The 20,876-nt window shown below is 39.8% G+C and overlaps 1 protein-coding gene across 1 annotated transcript in view; it reads right to left on the bottom strand.

Annotated features, from left to right (window-relative positions):
- CPB1 (carboxypeptidase B1) overlaps positions 1-17,292 on the bottom strand; it is a 37,932-nt gene extending 20,640 nt beyond the window's left edge. The window contains exons 1-5 of the mRNA XM_042460462.1: positions 16,891-17,292; positions 16,725-16,800; positions 8,144-8,268; positions 2,395-2,494; positions 1,344-1,445 (exon numbers count right to left, since the gene is read on the bottom strand). Of these exons, the coding sequence (XP_042316396.1) occupies positions 1,344-1,445; positions 2,395-2,494; positions 8,144-8,268; positions 16,725-16,800; positions 16,891-16,961 (474 nt within the window). The 5' untranslated portion in view covers positions 16,962-17,292. The remainder of the gene's footprint in view (positions 1-1,343; positions 1,446-2,394; positions 2,495-8,143; positions 8,269-16,724; positions 16,801-16,890) is intronic.
- Between the last annotated feature and the right edge of the window lie 3,584 nt (positions 17,293-20,876).

Here is a 20,876-nt window from a genome sequence, read left to right as displayed (position 1 = left end):
GCATCCTATTTTAGCTGCCATGGCAAGATCCTATGGAATTCTGAGATGTGCAATTTAGAGAGAGATGTTTAGAATTATCAGAGAATTCTAGTGCCTCATCCTGCTACAAATTTCAGATTCCATAGGATGTTGACAGGGAAATTAAAGTGGGATCATTTGTTGTTGTTGTGGTTGTGTGCCTTCAAGTCATTTCCAAATTATGGTGGCTCTATGGCAAACCCATCATGGGGGTTTCCTGGCAAGTTCCCGCGGAAGGTATTTTCCATTGCTAGCCTCTGAAGCTAAGAAAATGTGATTTGCCCAAAGTCACCCAGTGGGTTTCATGGCTGATCTGGGATTCAAACTCTGGTCTCCAGAGTCATAGTCCAATGCTCAAACCATTACACCATGCTGGAATCACTGTGCTACAATTTTGTGGCCTGAAAAAGGCCCTAGGACTATACAGTGGTACCTCGGGATACGAAATACCCAGGTTACGAAATTTTCGGGATACGAAAAAATCCCATAGGGAATCATTGTTCCAGGTTACGAATGTTTTTTCGGGTTACGAAAAAACTTTTGGTGCTTTTTTCTGCTTTTTCGCACGGAATCGCGGCTTTTCCCCATTAGCGCCTATGGCAATTCGGCTTACGAAGGCTTTTCGGGTTACGAAAGCGGCCGCGGAACGAATTACTTTCGTAACCCGAGGCACCACTGTAGTCTAAAAAACTGACCTGATTTCCAAAATAATAATATGGCTAATCAGTTTCTTTTTGTTTATATCACTTGTGCAGATTACTAAAACAGAGAAACACTGAATAATTTTGCTTCACATCGTTTAAAAAAATGGGCTGGCATTCTGTTGGTTAGTCCCTATTATAGTAGACCTATTCAATCAATTGTTGAACTGTGAATTAACATGTAGGTAAATCCTTTTGATTGAATAGGTCTACTCTAGTTAGGACTAAAAACAGAATTTAGGCCATGACATTTTTTTTAAGGTGGGCAGAGAGGCAAAAGTTTATAGATCACTTTGTAGCAAATAGGTTTACAAACAACAGATGGCATATGTAGTGATACAAAGGTAGATTACCATTTACCTTGCTTACAGGAATGCAGTTAAATTTATACATGCAAACAGTCAAAGGTTTTTATTACGGCCTGCTATTTTGCAAGGGTTTATGATCAATCAAAAAGGATAAAAATGTCAACCTAAAAGAATTCAGAAAATCTGTTCTGTTCCCTAAAGCATTTTTTTTTTATAAAAATACAAATCTGGAGTCTGAGGGCTTCATAAATTTTGTTATTTTCTACCTGACAAGACAAGAAAGAACAGACTGCATAAGGAAATGAAGAGTGAATACCTTCAGGAGATGCATTGGGCGTCCCTCAAAAGTTGTTCCTATCTGTGATCGGGAAACAAGAGTTGGGTTCTCATTTGCAATATTAGCTGTCCAAGCCTCAATCTGTTGAATTAAAAATAATGATAGCATTTAATGATATAAGAACCAGCCAATATGAGTTTAACTAATACCACTAGGCCACAAGCTATGGTAAATCTGTTTTTTTTTCAAGGGCCATATTACATTGGTCAAACCTGTCAGGTTGTGCATTGTAGTAATGGCTATATCCACAGTGGATAGGGCCAGGGCAAAAAATGGCAGAGGTAAGTAAGTGAGTATACTTTCTTTCACTGAAAGAAAGACACTTGCATCCAACTTGTGAAATGTTCCTCCTGTTAGTTTTGTTACTGAGGAACAAAGCAGGATGTAATGACTAAAATCATAATTGTAAATGGGAGCAGTGCAGGGCATGGGCTAAACTCAGTTCTGGTGTGAACTGTCTGGATAATGTACAACCAGTTCAGCACCAAACCCGAAGTTTACCACCCTTAACATGGGTGATAAAAACTCACCTTTTGCTTTGGATCTTCCCAGAAAATCCAGAGCCCTCCAGAGAGATGCCAGGCAGCTGTTTACAACACATCCCACTGTGCCACCCGCTGCTGCTGGAGAAAGATGCTACCTCTGAGGTCAGAATGAGCTATGTACTCAATGTTAGGCACTTTGTTTTTTGACCTCAGAGAAAGCGACTCAGATCAGTGGTGGTGGTAGGTGGCGCAGCGGAACACATTGCAAACAGCTGCCCAGCATCACTCCGGAGTGCCCAAGTAACAAGAGGACTTCAGGGCAAATTTGGGGCCAGAATACTTCAGAGTATGCTGGCCCGTGCAGAGATGGCCTGAAACAGAGACTTTCCTAGCTTTGCTATTTAACAGACTTTTAACTGGAAATTGCAGGAACTGCAACCTGAATATGCACAAAGAATCTGTTTCCCCCCATAACTTTGGACCCTACACAGAAAAATAACATGTCTGAGCAAAACCTGTCATGTGTAAAGGAGATGAGTATTTACCATTTCCCAGTTGTTATATTTTTCATAATTATGACCAGCAGCTCGAATGTGATTGTCAAACTGCCCATCAAGCACAGATTGAAGGTTCTCAATTAAAACTCTGAAAAACAGCAACAGTAAGGAGAAGTCAAAACAGACAAATTCATTCTCTGCTGGCACTTTATCTGAGGCCTTCTTAAAGTCTGCTCTTGTAATTGACCACAAAAACACATTAGTCACTGCTTCTTTTCATTTTGCCTGGATGTGCTATAGTTATGCACTATAGCTATACACTTCTCTCAGCTGGAGACAGAAGAGAGGTTTTTCCCCTCCTCAAGATAGTTAGGCTGAATTTGCACTGCAGCAATAATGCAGCTTTACAGCTATAACTGTTATGGCTCCATTCTATGAAATTCTGGTATTTGTAGTTTTATGAGATATTTGGGCTTCTCCGTCATCTGGTGCCACAAAAAACTATGACTTCCAGGATTCCATAAGATGGAGCTATGGCAGTTAAAGTGGTATCAAACCACATTATTTCTGCACTGCAGATGCAGCCCAGGAGGCTGTTTGCAAAAGATGTTATAGGGACTTAGGAAACTGCTTTATACTGAATGAGATCATTCATTGATCTATCCTAGTCTTGTCATCTCTGACTAGCAGTCACTCTGCAGGATTTAGGAATGGACATCTTTCAGGAGTGCTTTAACTGTATATTCCTGCATAGTGGAGGATTGTATATGGCCCTCCTGGCCCATTGCAACACTATAATGCTGTGACCATTTTAATGGATAACAGAAGTAACATCAAAATGTTGCAGATGTTGCAGACAAAGTGTAGGCCTGTGACTCTAACATCCTTATATTTATCTTCTTCTCCAGTATGATTTTTAACCAATTTGTCTGATGAAGAAGTGAAACTTTGAAAACCTGCATGTATTTCATGCTTTTTACTTGGCTCAATAAAGGTATCACTATTTTGTGGATTTTGGAAATTGTTGTAGTTTGCTCTGTGGCCAACATGGCTACCCCAATATATAAGTCTATATAGGAAATAGATAGATAGGCAATATATATGCTATCTACAAAATGGGTTTGCATTTTTTAAAAAAATAGAAAAATGGGAGAAGTGATTTTTTACCACCTATGGCAATAGGGAAATAATAATAATAATAATAATAATAATAATAATAAATGTGCATACAGTCTGCCCATCTTCCCTGTGCTGATGTGAAGATGCTTCTGACTTTTGCGATCCCCTCAGGATGGCCATATGAGTTTGGGCTGATGGAAGTTGCAGTCTAAAACATCTGATATTTATGAATTTAGGAAAGACTGCTGTGTTATAGAAAGCAAAAAATTCCCCTCAAACAATTTAGAGATCTCATACAAACATTATTTGTTCTCCACCATTGGCCTTTAAAGACTGCTTGTAGAACAGCATGCATTGTTAAGAACAAAGGAAGTCTTCTCATCCATAATTTTCTCTCACCCAACTCTGATTAGAATAGCTTTAGGATAAAGAAATGCGCAAACTTATGCCCTTGATTCCCATGACCTGCATTAGACGAGTGAGAGAGGCCACTTTGCAATGCACCCCCAGCCTTCGTAATGAACACTTGAACTGGATGCATTGACGTGATGTCAGGGCATTGCCTCTGCACATCAAAGGCTTGTATCTCCTCTGGTTGTAGCAAGGACATTTCACTGAAGTTTGTCAGGGACAGTCTTTCAAAGTGCTCTGTTCTGCAGGCAAATATATACATTCATTATTAGTGGAGGAAGTGTTGCAGTTCATGGCAGGGTAACTTTTCCTTTGTCATCAAGACAAAACTTCTTCACCAAAGGCTATAGAAGGTTGCTATCTGGGACCAGTGAATGATAAGGTATCTTGCTAGTACAGTTAGCCCCTCAGATCCTCTGATTTTTTAATCCATGGATTCAAGCATCCATGGCTTGAAAATATTTTGAAAAATATATAAATTCTAAGGGACACCATTTTATTATGCCACTGTAATTAATAGATTTTGGCATCCATGGGGGGGATCTTGGAACCACAACCCAGCAGATACCAAAGGCCCACTGTACTCATACAGAGAGAAGAAAGTGTTTAAATTTCCTGCATATATTTTTTTTCCTTATCTTGTTCCAGTGTGATCAGTTTGGGTCTATCTACTCAAGCCTGTTGCTTCTATCTTATCTGAAGAAAGAAATCTTCTTTCTTCAAGCTATTAGTTTCTTTGTTCCTTTTGTCTGGGGAGGGCAATGAATTATGATCCAGCCTCAATAACTGCTGCTAGATTAAACTCATACATGAGAGCCAGTTCTTAGGGGCTCTTGTAACCATGTATAGGTCAACTTCCTTTTTCTATTTCCTTTCCTATCCTAAGATGGATTTCCTGAGACAATAAAAGTAAGCTTTCTTTTTTTAATTTACAAATTAGTATTATTAGGTTTATTTATATCCAACCTTCCTCCCTCAAGGCAACTAACAAATCTAAAACAGTCCAAGTTAAAACAATATATGCAATAATATGCAAAATACAAGTTTAAAAAACAATTAAACAATTCAAACAATTAAAAACATTACATTATTAAAATGTAAAGTTAAAAACTCTTAAAAACAAAAACAAAAATAAAACAGCATCCATGTCATGTGAAAGCCTGGTGGCATAAAAATATCTTTACCTGCTGCTGGAAGGACATCAGGGATGGAGCCACCCTGGTTTCCCATGGGGACGAAGTTTCAGAGCTTGGGAGCAGCCACTGAGGCCCTTTCTCATGTTCCCACCAAACATGCCTGGCAGGGCAGTGGGACAGAGAGAAGGGCCTCTCCTAATGACCTCAATATTCTGAGGGACTCGTGCAGGGAGATATGGTCCTTCAAATAGCCTGGACCCAAGCTGTATAGGGCTTTATAGGTCAAAATGAACACTTTGAATTGTGCCTGGAAATGGACTGGCAGCCAACTGAGCTGTTGCAACAAGGGAGTTGTATGCTCCCTGTAACCAGCTCCAGTTAACAATCTGGCTGCAGCTCTTTGGACCAGCTGAAGTTTCTGAGCACTTTTCAAAGGCAGCCCCATGTAGAGTGCAGACAGAATGTAACCAAGTCATGCACCACCGTGGCCAGGTCTGACGTCTCCAGGAATGGGCGCAGTTGGTGCATGAGTTTGAGCTGTGCAAAGGCACTCCATGTCACTGCCGATACCTGGACTTACAGGATCAGCGCTGAATCCAGAAGTACCTCCAAGCTACGAACCTGTAGTTTGTAACCCCATCTAACACAGGCTGAATCCCTATTCCTGGATCTGTCTTTCAACTGACCAGGAGTACCTCTGTCTTGTTTAAAGTTTGGATTAAGCTTCAGTTTGTTTGCCCTCATCCAGTTCATTACAGCATCCAGACATTGCTTTAGGACAGAAACAGCTTCCTTGGAATTAGGTGGAAAGGAATGATAGATCTGGGTGTCATCAGCATATAGGTGACACCTTACTCCAAAACTCTGGATGACGTCTCCCAGTGGTTTCATGTAGATGTTAAAAAGCATAGGGACAGGACTGACCTTTGAGAGAGCCCACAGACCAATGGCCAAGGAGTCAAACAGGTATCTCCCAACACCACCTTCTGAGAATGCCCCTCTAGGAAAGAATGGAGCCACTGTAGAAAAATACCTCCAAGCTCCATCCCAGAGAGGTGACTCAGAAGGATACCATGGTTGATGGTATTGAAAGCTGCTGAGAGGTCCAACAAAACCAACAGGGACACACTCCCCCTGTCCAGTTCTCTGCGTAAGTCATCCTCCAAGGCTACCAAAGCTGTTTCTGTCCCCTAACCAGGCGTAAAACTACACTGACATGGATGTAAATAATCCTTTTCATCCAGGAATGCCTGGAGTTTACAAAAGCATCCAGAGTAATTTACTCTTGTTTCTACCACAAGCTAATACTTGTTACAGACTGCTTATTATAGATATCAAATATTCCTTTATGGCACTAATCCTGAACTTACCTTTATCCAACTCTGTCTTACCATTGTGCATTGGTTCTTTGAACAAACTTCCATTTCCGTGCCTGTTGTCCTTTTTTTGTTCTCAGACCAACACCCATCCTTACCCGCAAACATGAAAAGACCCAAGCCTCTAGAGCTGTGGGGTCTTAATCAGCATCCTTTAAATATGCAACACTATGTTTTACAAAATATGTCATATGATCCCTCAAAGTATGGCACTATGTTTCAGGAGTCATGTATTTAAGCATTGCCAAAAATGAGCACAAGCAAGGGTGCAGATTGGCATAGAATATAGTGACTGTTTGTTTGATATGTGCCTTCAAGTAGATTCTGACTTATGGCAACCCTAAGACAAACCTATCATGGGGTTTTCTTGGCAAGATTTTTTCAAAGGAGGTTTATCATTGCCTTCCCCTTCATATAGTGATACAATGAATATAACTCATTATTATTATTATTATTATTATTATTTTGAGAAAATAAAAGATACCTCATCAGAGTGGGAAAAATGTGACAAGGTGGCCTCCTTTCCTGCCCAGTCTGCTGCTCTCCAGGTGGTATTTGTACATGAACAGCATTAGGGCCCCTGAAATTCCTCCTTACATTTGTCTATAAACTGACCTTTGATTAGATAGCCCTTCAGATTGAGGTTAAGTTTAAACTGAGGACTGTCTTCTGCATAGTATGACACATGGAGAATTATCACACCAGGATTGTAAGGCACTACAATCTGGTTAGTCTAGCAAATGCAAACAAATGCAGTTGGAGACAATAATTATCACACAGCTCTTCAAAAGTGTGATGGTGCTGCTTCTTTCCCAGCCTCTGCTCTCCTCATACTGATATCCATATCCCCACCTCCCTGCCCTAGCCCATTCTCAGCATGCCTTTTGGTCTGGATTTATATTTATATTTATATCTATATTTATTTATTTTTCATGCAATCTTGTGATCACAGCAATCTATTAGGTAAAAATAAATAAAGAAAAAACAAGAACTTGAAAAAATAAAAATAAAAAAAACAGCCTGCTTGGGAATACTGAGGGGGGAGGAGCATAATCACGCCACTCACACTATGTGACTACCTGTATATTGGAACTGATTGGGGAGAAACTTACACATTCACCCAATAGTGAAAAAGCAGCACAATTGGGGGCGTTGATGGGTTTTCTTATCAATGAAAAGGACCTCTCTAGTGGCAGATATGCTACAGAACAGCTGCTGGATAGGCACAGTGTCGTATGATAAAATATGACTACAGGCACTGCTATCCTGCTCTAACTCCACTTTTCAAGCCTGTTGTGATATAGTCTATGGTTACTCTAAGGGCCTTATCACATTGCCCAAAAGAAAAAAGACCAGAGGCAGCACAGTAGAAGCGTTCCTGCATGACATCATAGTACTTCCATTATTCCTCCAGAAGGAGCCAGTCATAAACGCATGGCTTTTGCCAGATGAATATTTCCAGCAGGACAAAAGGCATGCATTTATGATCATCTCCATCAGCTGTATAGCAAAAGTGCTTCATGAGCATTCAGGAAGGTAAGGATAAAACCATTTCTATCTCATTGCTTCTTGACTTTCTTTAGGACCTGAGGCACAGCTATATGTCTTGTGGCTCATGTTCAATAATCTGCAATCCATCTTGCCTCTATGGTAGTTAAGTGGCATGTTACTGCAACCTTTAATTTGTGACACAGAATAAACAAAGGGTTGTCCTCTGTTATATTAATGAAGCAAATATCCCAAGAATATACATACTCATAGTCCAATCCTTTCTGTTGCAGGAGATTTTCTACTTCAGTACATTTGTCTGCTTCAACTCGTAAATCAACAATCATTTCTTTTTTCACTTGAGCAATAGAATCTGGGTGCCAGAAATCAACCTAAACAGAAAAAGAACAAAGATGTTCATGGGTGACAAATACTCATAGGTTCGTGGATTTGTCTGTAAATGTAGATTTGATTGGACTGTGCGATTTCTCCATCTTACCCAGTAGAACTACTGTTAATCTAAAGTGATGACAGGTCAACTCAAAGATATATTATTATATATTAATATTATATATTCAGTGTGATTCACAGATCTCTTAAAACTAAGAAGTTTTGTCAAAGTCAGTTGCAGTTAGACTTTGTGCCAATTCAGCCAAAAGTCAAATTCTGCTGATCCAGCAAGTGAGAGTGTAGTTTTAGGCATGTAATAGTGTCTTCTCTAATCCTCACCCCATACATTGCACTCTGAAGAAATATCTATGTGCTAATACTTAATTATTATTTTTTTTACAAAATAATTTTAAATGACTGGTTAGCCAATGAAGAGATATCTTTTTGCTCCTTGTTGTCCTATTGAGAACATTCATGATGACAAAGACTAGATTCACAATTTGGATAAGATGCATTTTCATGTCAGTTTCCAATATGGGAATTAGTGTGATGTAACTGAAACTATGTAGTTAGTTGTCTCCTATGTCTCTTCAATAATTTTTCAGAGTTAGCTGTTAGGTTTTTTGAAAGAGTGGAAGTCTGAACAGTTTTTGACTGTCATCTATGGCATTTTTTCATATAATTAAAAAAAAAAATTTATCTTGTCAAACAGCCTAGCTCATTCTCTATTTGACTTTCTTATTTTATTAATTTGAATAGTAATCTGTTTATGAGTATGTGTGTGTTTTAGATAGTGAAAATTATTATCTCCTTTCCACCTCCTAGTTGTTGCTAGGTTTCTGATTTGCTTTCACAGTGAGCAAAAACAGTTTTATTCAGGCAGACGTTTATTATATTATCATGGAATGGCTTTTATATGGAGTGCGTACTGTAGTTTTTAATGTATGTAATTTTATATTGTTTTTATTTGATGCTTTAATTGTTTTTATTGTAATGCGTTTTTAAAGTGTTTTTATGTGTGAACTGCCTTGAGTCCCTTTCTGGGAGAAAGGTGGAAAAAATGAAATTAACCAACCAACCAATCTTTTAAAAAAAGATTAATTGATTCTGTTTGTGCATACAGTTCTGTGTAATTGAATTCTGTCAATAAATTTGACAGCTTGAGCTCTACATGTACAAGCAAGAGTTAAAATTTGTTAACAATTCTAAGTAAAAAGTGCTACCCATGTAAAGGTTAAATGCACAGGCCTGAAATTCATTTCTGGGGAAAACAATGAGGTAACAGTTAAGAACATTTGTAAACAAATTTGATATAAGGTGTTACCAGAAATGTTCCTGAAAGGTGTTAAAATACAGGTAGCATTAACTGCTTTATGAAGAATTACCATACATGGGAACTTGAGACTAGAAGTGTAATTAAACAAGGTATGCTTCAACACTCAGAGTGGTGACAGTGAGAACAAGTTTGATTCCACTGTCATAAGAACTCTATTTGAACCTGAAGATCAGATCAGATCAGATTTCAGATAACACTCAAGCAGTCTAAGGGTGTAGCCACACTATAGAAATAAAGCAGTTTGATACCACTTTGAGTGCCAAGATTCTATTCTGGTGATTCTTGGGATTTGTAGTTTGGTGAGGCACCAGAGCTTACTGACAGACCAGACTGAATACCACACAAAAAGTAAATTAGAAAGAGAAGCAGCAGAACTGCTATTCATCTACAGACTACAGTCTCTAAGCAATAGATTGAACAAAAACCAGAAATTTCAACACTATCTGACCTCATCCTCATGGGTACATCCTACACTTATCTATTCTCCTCACCTACAGGGTAGTTTCCAATGTTAAACTGGATTTGCAACTTCATTTCCATATGCAAAGACTAGTTCCCAATGCCTTTGTTCACAAACAACCAGAGCTGAAACTGGACTTGCCACTTCATTTCCATACACAAAGGATTTTGAATTTGAATTGACATTCTCACATACCAATGGCATATATACATCTGTCTCTGGTATCTATTCCATCAAATGCATCAAAGAAAATAGACCGAAGTCTACAAAAGCTCATGCTGCCAACTTCTTTCTTGGAGTTAGACTCTAAGGTGCTACAACATCTCTCTACATACAAATCCTAGGGTTTCTAGAGTCATGGCAGTTAAAGTGGTGTCGAACTACCTTATTTCTGCAGTGTGGTAACCAGAAAAGTCACCAGAGAGGATAAAGCATTGTGTGGAACCAGTCTGGGCAGATCCCATGATTACTATCTGCTTTTACTAGAAATAGCAAATGAACAAGATGTAAATGAACAAGGTGTAAACTTGCAAGGTATTCCAGCACCAGAAGCCTCCTCAAGCTTGTTAAGGGGCAGAATCAGGTGGTTTTTGCTCAGGACAGAGTCAGAAAAGTCTCAGAGGTGTGGAATAGACCAGCGCTTTGCACCGGCCTGGCCATGAACAAGGGTTGTGCGGGGGAAGAGTGACCATGTGCCCTGCAACCCTATTATGTGGCGGAGGCATAATCATGATGGCCTCCCATCCACATGGGGCCGCCATGATGATGTCATATATGCGCTGCATCCAAATGGCGTGGCGCATGTGTGATGTTTCTGCACCGCCTCAGGCCGCTTGCAGTGGCCTGGCTGTGGCATGGGAAGGAGCTCCAAAACAGAGCACCTTTTGAGCACATGCATCGTTCCCACAGCAACCAAACGGCTGCAGGAACAATGCTGAGGAGAAAGGGCCAGGTGGCCACTTTCTCCCATAGCTCTTGCTCCCGGGGTGTCCAAGCGCATGAAGCCCTAAGGACACCCCTTTTCTGTGCCACAGAGAAGCAACATTTTGCCGCTTCTCCGTGGTCCAGAAAAACTCAGGATTGGTGCTGCCCTGCCCCCACCCCAGAGCGAAAAGGGGCACCACAGGCCCGCCCCTTTGGGGCAGTCTGTACCATGCCAGAGTCAAAGCTGCATGAACAAAGATCATTGAATCATCAAATGTTCTTATCTGGCAAGGACAATCCAAAACAATCCTCTGCTGCCCCACTTTTTCAGCTGCTTTTAATAATGTCTGAATTTTGCTCTTTTCTTCCCCTCATTTTTCTCCTTTGTCCTTGATTTACTTATGTTTAATGCAAACTGAACTCAAAGTGCAAAATTAGTTTGCACTCTGTTAACTCACCTAGAGAAGAGGACATGAGGGGTCAGAATCTTGCCCCAGTAGACTCCCAGCTTGTGTTTTGTCCATCATTAATAAATTTTGCCATCTTGACCACACTCTAATGTTCTTTGCCCAAAATGTTCCTATTTTCATTGGTGAAATGTTGGATGATATGCTGTAGGTTTATAATAACAGCTATCCTTGCCTTCCTTTATCCCCTCCCCCCCCCCAAAGCCCCTTATCTTGCTGGCTTTACAAAGCTCAGTCTGCTCATATGCCCAGCACTTAAATCTTTCATCAGCTGGAGAACAGGTGGGACTTGGACAAACTTCAGACATGCCTTACAAGGATGTTGAAAGGCATGTTAGCACTATCATTTGTAAGAAACAAATGATTTATGAATTTATGATGTGGCAGTGACATTTGCATATTTTTCTAAAGTTAGGAATTTGCAGCTTCATTTCATTTGGATTGACTCAGTGGGTCCATGGAGACTTTTGTGAGTAAGCCTGTCTAAAAGGTGCCTATTGACTTCGTCTCTAAGCAGTGACCAAAATATTTTTACCTCTGAGATTAGAATCCTGTAAACAGTGAAATCTATCCTCTAAATATACCAAGCTAAATTAGGATTCTCTCATTTGGTCATATACATCTTTTCTTAGAATGTAAAAATAATTGTTTTTGTTGTAGTCTTGCTTTAGTTACTTAAGCTTTACTCTTATACATCACCAAGGGTAGCATACCATTCCTTAAATGGGTGCTGTATATTATGTACTTTTATTGCAACATAGTTGCTAGATAGCACAAACTATGTTTTCTTTAGTCTGAATTTATAGAAGAGACAATGTATAGTTGGGGAATTCCATTTAAATCAAATATAAGGTGTTTTCACTGTGAACCATAAAGAGATCATGGGTAATAGGCCAGTTGAATAAATATTTAGTCAGAAGTAAATCCCACCATTTAATGGTACTTATTCCCAGGTGAGTGTATATAGGAATGCAATTTTTAAATGTTAAATTTAAAACTATTTGCTCATCAGTCACAGAGCTATAAAATGCATTTATATGTATGCCATTTTGAGAGCATTCACACAACCACATAAAATTAAGTATCAAGATAACCACTGAGGCCTGTCTCCTTCCTGTTTTTAAAGTTTTAATCAGGTCCTTCAGAAATATCAGTTGATTCCTCATTTGCTTGTTAGAAAGTCTGATAAATGGCCACACAAGAAATGATGGAGGGAAAGTAGTCAGATAGTGAGGTTTATACTCTGCTAAAAATGATTAGATGGAATGAAGATGTCCAAAGAACTGTCACTTAAAGGAGACAGAAAGAAAAAAAGAAAGAAAGAACACTTGAACTTGAACTCCTATCCAACTTTTTGATGTTGCACAGGCATGATCGTTTTCACCAGAGATTACATAATGCCTTTGTCATCAATAGTCTTTAGTATGCTTAATAATGTACAACAGTTTAGTCATCTTGGGTTCTAGAGGGAGTTCAGGTTTGCCTTAGGACTCATTTATTTGTCTTCTTAGCAATCCACAGTATCCTTCTCCAGAATCACATTTCAAATGATTAGAACTTCTTCAAATCAGCTTTATTCACTATCCAGCTTTCACAACCATACAAAGAAATGGGAAATACGATGGCATGAACAATCATAACTTTAGTATTTAGTCATATATCTTGACACATGGCTAATCCCTTCATAGCTGCCATTCCACACAGACACACACATGGTACATCATTCTGTGATAATTGAAAGAGGTGACTGGAAACTGCTACTGGACACATATGATATCATTTCATCCAGCCTGCTGTGGACATATAAGACACTGTGACGTATATCTGAACTGCTGCTATTCACGAGCACAGATCTTTAGGAACTAAATGTGTAATAGAATATTTTCCTGGCATGACCAATAACCTGTTTAGTCCTTTCTCTAAAATGCTGCAACTTCAAAAAGATATAGTTAGGAATTATAGTGGATTTTCATGTTAAATTTAGTGATGTGGATGACTAAAGCTTGGAAAAGTTACATTTATGGAATACCATTTCCAGGATCAAAGTGGCTTCATCAAGCCTGCTATCATCTACTTAAGACTGATGTGACTTTCTAAGATCACAGGCTAAGGTTATTTTCTAATAGAACTGCATAATTGACTACTGCACCTGATTTATTTGAATAAAATACCATTAAACATGGGCCTTTAAGTGGATAGCTGAACTTAAGACATTGCACATACAAAACATATGTTCTGCCGGTCACCTAGTAGTGTCTGTATATTTAAGATGACTGTAAAGAGGAATGGGGAATGTGGGGTCCTCCAACTGTTATAAGATTCCAATTCCCATCAGCCATTACCAGAATAAAGAATGCTGAAGGACGATGGGGGCTGCAGTCTATCAACATCTGGAGGACTTAATATTTCTCATTCCTGATGTAACTGTTGGTAGTCTTACTTTACAGCAAGGATTAAAGTCTTCTACAGCCTGGTGCTATTCTGGTCTACAATCTGCACCATATTGGCTAGAGTTGGTAGAAGGACATCAACTTGGGAAAAAGCTGAATTAAGGGATGTTTTTTTGGTCCTTTTTGAATCCTATATCCAAAATAAAAAAGCAAAACCATGGTAACATCATAATAATTCAGCATAATACCTGGCTGAATTATGTCCTCATAGATGTGAATAGCAAAACTCTAATTAATTTGGAAGGACACAAGAAGACATAATGAAGAGCAGTGCTCAGAAAAGGAGAAAGTTTGACAATGACCTGTGGTCAATGAAAAGCCCCTGTACATCTGTTTATCATTGCAATTGTCACAACTCATGGTGAAGCTTTGGGTGTTTCTTTCCCCTCTTTTGCAGCTATTTCTCAACATCAAAGCCATGCACAGATATTGAGACTAGATCTGCTATCTTTGCTTGTGTTTTCTCATGCCATCATATATCTACACCAAGGTCAAACACACATTTGGAGTGGACAACTGGTTTACAGAACATTCAGGAGAGAGAAGAAACTGAAAAGTGGGGGTAGGTGGCTGAAGATGATTAAGACCTAAACTTTTAGCAAGCAACACTGATCAGAGCCTCTGTCCTGCAATCCTCATTTGAGTTTTTAAAAATAAATTTATTTACTCCAGCTCATGAACTCAGCAGTACAAGCCTCACATCAATTTTGGGGTGAGGCACTCACCCCACACATTTCCAGTGGCATTTCTTGACTGTATTATAATATTAAACAATGAAAGAAAACATAAAGGTTGGCTTCAATGCCATGTTTTCTAGCACTGTATTCTTCAGCTGAGTGTATATCATAGCACTTTACAAAGTAACTCCATAAATACAAAATGACAGGTGTCTGCCCCCAGGAGCTTACAGTGTCTTTACTGGCTTGATGGGGATGACAATGATAAATGGGGAGGAAACAGAGAGAAAAGGGTAAGAAGATATGAATATGTTAGAAAGGCTTTGTGATAATTGGGGATAGTATTATAGCAATAGCAATAGCATTTACATTTCATTACCACTTATCAGTAAACTCATCACTCTCTAAGCGGTTCACAATCTGTAAGCCAATTGCCCACAACAAACTGGGTACTCATTTTACTGACCTACAAAAGGAAGGAAGGCTGAGTCAACACTGGAGCCCTGGAATTGAACTCACAGCCCTGTGGTTGCAGTACCAGCATCTAACCACTGCCCCATTTAACCACTGTGCCACCAGGCTCCTGTTTTTAGAGCATGTTGCTGTTTTTATAGCATTACAAGTGGTACTAGTAAAAAAAATTTTTAAAAAAATTGCTTTGTATTCTCACCTAAGCTCAACAAATGTACTTTTTTGGACTCACAGACTCCAGCCAGTTGAGTGGGGAATTCTAGGTACTATAATTCAAAAATGCAGCTTTGCCAACCTTTGATCCTTACCTTCTATCCCATGTCCAGGGATCCAGATAACTAATCATACTTCCCTTCAGGACAACTCATTCTTTCACTTGCTATCAGTTAATATTCTTGTGTTCCAATTGACAGTCATCACTTTGTGTCTACTACCATGCCCAGTCTGGTGGGGTCCTCAGAGCATACTGATATTGCTGCCAAATTAGATGGTCACCTGAAAGACCCCTCTGGAAACATCATCACAAATGATATGATTATATTATAATGGCAGTTCTAGGGACAATTCTGGAAGCGGTAGTCTAAAAAAGTTAGTTTGTCAAAATATGGCTCTTGGTGCCTGTTTGTTCATTCTCCCTGTTGCTTTCCAGGATGGGGAATGGGTTGTTGATGTGCTGTGCAGCTGCGGGTGGTTGGGTGAGAAAGAGCCTGCCCAGGGTTGGTTGGGGAGGGGGAGTGAGAGAAATCAGTGTTTCACAGCTGCTAAAACAGCACAAGAGGATTTCAACAGGGCTTTTCTCTAAACCTATTCCTAAGCTGGCAGCATCACTGTGCCTTAGGCTTCTATCACACCAATGTGATGTCCTGTTGCAATCATACTAGTTTAAGAATGGAAGCATTCTGGTTTGGCATAATTTCTTATCACTGTTCCTGCCCCTTCCCGAAGTGCAGGACTGCTATGTGCACATTCACACAGTGATTCAGGAGGGAGTGAACAAATCACTGTAGCTGCCAACTGCTTCCCAAAGCCAGCTGCTGTGTGAATATTCACACAACAGCCTTGGAAAGGTGTTGGCTGCCATGATTGCTGTGAAGAGGAGGGATGAGAGGGTGAGAGGAGCAAACACATCCTCACTCACGGCATGTGATGGCCAGAGAAGTGGAACTGCAACCAAAGGGATTATCATATGAAGGCAAAATGAAGGTATAATGGAATAGCAGTGATACTGAGAACCTACTGACAGGTATTGCCTGTCAATTAAAAGGTATGCTACAGTAATAAACTGAATGCAAGGCACCAGCAGCAGCAGCAGGATGGACATAAGCTTGTGTGATAAGTACCAGCCAGAGACACTTTTGCCTGTTAAAATCCCATTTTTATAGCCTTGTTTGATAAAGTCCTTCCTTTTCAAAGTTCTTAGAAGAGGAAATCAGTTATGTTACAACTTGTTCTTCTTTTCCCAGGTAAGCCTGTCATTTTCCATCAATAATGGGACAGAGCTGGGGATAAGTTACCGTTTTTTTGGACTGTAACATCCAGGATCCCCATGCTGGCCATTCTTTTCCAAGTTCTATAGTAGGAATAAAGCTAACTTCCTTATTTATCAAGACAATAAGATGTAGATTGACAATTACTTTTAATCAGTATCATCATCCTACCACATTTTAATTTACCTGAATGTTGCTGGCCAAGTATTCAAGGGTGCCTATTTGTTCTTCATTGTGAGGTGTTACACGAAAAACTTTCTCCCTAAAGAAAATAATAGCAATAAATTATATGCCCCAGAGGTCCTGTATAATCTCTCAAAATATGCAGGTTGAGAATGTTCTTTATACTTACCCTTCAAATTTGTGAACAGAAGCATCAGCAAAAGCAGATGTGGCACCCAGGAGAAGCAGCAAGCCCCACATCTTGGTTTTCACTTGGAAGGACAAAGCACCAGATTATCCCTTTACTTACTTTTATAATTTAGTGTTCTTATCTTTGACAGGTCAGACTGTACCCCAAGACCGTTTGTTCACTGATTGATGATTCTCCTGGCCTTGTTTTGTTTGTGGACTATTTATCATGAGTGTGGATTATGGCTCACCTGTGGAAACAGGACAGAAAATCTCACGGGTTGTTAATGGATTACAAATCTGGTGTTTGAAAAACAATTTTACTTTTGTTCCCAATGAGTTATTTTGCACTTCTCCCATTCTTAGTGACTCAAGGAAAATGTAATGGCAAAATATATCTTGGTTATTGGTAGTATCCAGAACTTGGAAAAATTGTTTTTTAGTACTACAGTTCCCATATTTCCCTGCCAGCACAGCCTCTAGCTATGCTGGCTTTGGGATTCTGGCAGTCTGGTAGTACCTTTGCAGTTTCATGTCCTCCTCTCTTTTCACAAGTGGATCCTGCGCAGGATTAGCCCTATTACTAAGCTACCATTGAGGTGAGTCAACTGTCCAGGAGTGTAACTACAGGGAAGAGTGAGAGCCTTATCCCAAGTAAGAATTCTGCTTTCTCAATGAACTTTCCCCCCCCAGTTTCCATGTTTTTAGCATTACAGTAACTTAAAACATCACTTGGGCATTTAGGTTACTGCCACAGTGCAAAATTAATGCAGTTTGGCACCACTTTAACTGCCATGGCTCCATCCTATGGAATCCTGGGATTTGTAGTTTGTTGTGGCACTAGAGCTTTCTGACAGAGAAAGCTCTTGCAAAACTACAGATCCCAGAATTCCATAGTATTTGTCCAAGGCAGTTAAAGTGGTGTCAAACTGCATTAATACTGCACTGTAGATGCAGCCTACAAAATACAGTTTAGGCATCAAAGCAAAAGTTACTAATGAAATGTGAGCATAGCAAATTTTAGGTGTGATGATTTCAGTGTCTCACTGTGCAGTGCTAGAAATTTGAGAGCAGAAGCAAAAATTCAAAAGAGGGCAAAATTCTTATTTGGAAGAGCAGTATCTTCATTTTGCCCCCTTCTTCAGCTACACCCCTACAATGCCAAATGCTGCTGATACTGTGAGTGGGGACAGCAGTGGGAGTCTAACAATTTTTCCTCCTAAGCAGCCTGGTCTTTCCCTTCTCTGCCTATTCTGCACACCTTAAAATGTAATATTGGCATGGTCCAGACCAGCACTTTGCACTGGCCTGGTTATGTACTAGGGTTGCACGGGGTAGAGCAACCGTACGCCCCACAACCCAAGTATGTGGTGACAGCATTATAATGGCGGCACCCTGTATACATGGGCGCTGCTATTGTTACGTAAGCGCTGCATGGCATCTGCATGTTGCCAGTGGTGCACTTGTTATGCCGCACCTGCAGCTTTAAAAGAACCCGCTTTTCGTGGGTTCTTTGTCCACCAGAGGGAAGCCGCATGGTTTGGCAACTGCGGCTTCCCTCTGGAGGAAAAACAGTCACTGGCAGGCCGCCATTTTTCAGAGGTCTGTACTGCACCATTGTTACCAGGTAGCACAGTAGTTTATATCCCACTATAAGAGTGGAAGTTAGGTTGAAGGGCCAGTTCAATGGGCTTCTATAATGGGATGGAGAGAATGTTCTTTATCAGTCCAGATCATCTCCTCCATTTTTTAGTTGATATTAAAATAGTTTCCCCTTGAACTGCAAAGTGGCAAATTATGATTTGTGTTTTACCTCTAGACTATAGTGTGAAAAATTAGGGAGCTGATGTGTGTTCACAAACTAGGGCTTGGAAATAAGTACTGAATACAGTATGCCAATTCAGGCTTCATGGTTCAATATTATGTTTCAACAAAGGCACCATTTGCTGTTTTGGCTTGTGAATAGCTGGGGGATATTTTTGTAAGTCAAAAATTATTGGGAAAAGTTACATATCAACAGATTTTAGCTAACAATATGCTATAGCATGCATTTTGGTCTTTAATCATCTTTATGGATATTGTGTCACAGCAAAGTAGAAAATGCTTCTTCCTTCTGATTAGTTTGGACCTTGAATGAACATCTAAAAAGGAAATAAAAGAAAGGGTCAGCATGTATTCAGCTCTTTGATTTTTTGAAAGCATTTGATGTAGTATGTGTTTGTTTCTGACATTTCATACATTCACATTTCTTGCATTTGATATTAAAAGATGCTGCATGCAGGCAAAGAGAAACATACAGAAATAACCCAACAGAAATACAATAGGAGATAATTTAACTTTTGTAGTGAGATAATGCTTATAATCCTTATTCAAGTCCTAAAAAATATTAACAGATCTGCTAATTAATTTCTATTATGAAATGTCCCAGTTTATAATAAGAGACATTTGAGGATATTTACCAAAAAGCTAAGGAAGCCTCCATTAATTGTTTTTCATCTTTCACACAAGTGAGTTCCATCCTTCTTAGCACAAGGGAAAATCCTCAATATATGTGGGCACTGTAGGGAAAGCTGATAAAACAGTTTTTAATTGTCAGCTTTAAGGCTCCAAAATTTCTTCCATACCTAATTTCTCTCTCTGCTGTCTCCACTGTGGTGCCCTTCCGATATATTGGACTTTGATTTCCTTCATCATTAGCTTAAGTGGCCATACTTGTTGGCATGATTGGATTTGTTATCTGGGGAGCAGATCTGGGAAGCAGATCTGGGTCTGGAGTAGATGGGTGAGAAAGAGTGGCCCGAGTCCACTCTAGCCAGAAGTGGTTTCAAACTCTGCTGACCACACAACCCATTCCCAAAGTGGGCCATGCATGCAGTGTCAAGACCATGTTGCACCCTGGACTGGAAAATGAAATAGATGTGGCCACTAGGTGGAACTGGAGCAGAAGTTACTACAGTTCAAGTGGCAGGTGCAAGAGTCTGCATTTGGTGAGCTGTGCATCATGGGAAGTCTGATGCAACACGCACAGTAGGTGAAGCCAGCCAGATGTGCATCATGGGTAGTCTTCTGATGCAATAGGTACTGGGTATGAAACCAGCCAGGTTTTATTGGTGGCATGGCTGTCACATGACTTCAGGAAGACCACCTATATAAGGGAGAAGGTTACAATCTCCAAAGTTGGGTTGTTATGGTCGGTGGTTGGCAAAGCACTTTGTTAGTTTGTATAGCTGTGAGTATTCAAGACAGCTGTCTGATACTCTGTGCAATCTTTGTAAATATTCTGCAACAACAATTAAAAGCCCTCATTGAGTGAAGTCTTGCTGCATGGAGATTCATTCCTTCAAGGTGAAAGCTGCATCCTGGGTGTGGGAGGATTTTTTCCTGTGCTGTTCTGAGCCAGACTCTTCACAGAGACCATCTTCTAGACATTCCTACCGACGTGCACCAGCTCGGCATGTGTGCATGCTAGACACAACTCGTCTGCATGCCCCAACATGCAGGGGCCAATAGGAGTTGGATTATTCGAGGTTCTTTTTATTCTGCTCCAAAGGACAAAAGCATGGCTTTGGTGCAGCTTCCGGCTGCTTTGGAGGCATGCATTGTCTAATCAGTATACCTCCAAAGCTACTGGAAGCTGCTTCATTCCACCTGTTTGTTTCACCCCAAGTTTAAGAAATCTGTTCAACAAGGTCACCTTTTCTAGGGGTGAAAAACTTATTTCATTCTTACATAGTTTCAGATGTTTTCTCCTTTGGGCAAGCCTGCAAGAAATTTTGTGTATTTTTGGCTCTTTGTGACTTTTTCTTTTGTAAAAAGAAAGTGTTTGTACAAAACCTCTTGGGCTTTGACATTTGTCAAATGACATTTGTTTTGCTCAGAAAACACTGTATGCCATACAAAATATAGATTTTTTTTTGCAAAAATATTGCTCTTATTCAATATACAAATTCTTTGACCAAATTAATTTTTTCCCAGAGAAGGTCCCAA

Source organism: Sceloporus undulatus, chromosome 3, assembly GCF_019175285.1.
Source record: "Sceloporus undulatus isolate JIND9_A2432 ecotype Alabama chromosome 3, SceUnd_v1.1, whole genome shotgun sequence".
Taxonomy (NCBI): Eukaryota; Metazoa; Chordata; class Lepidosauria; order Squamata; family Phrynosomatidae; genus Sceloporus; species Sceloporus undulatus.
The sequence above is the reverse complement of the archived record's forward strand: the minus strand, read 5'-3'. Positions and strand labels throughout refer to the sequence as shown.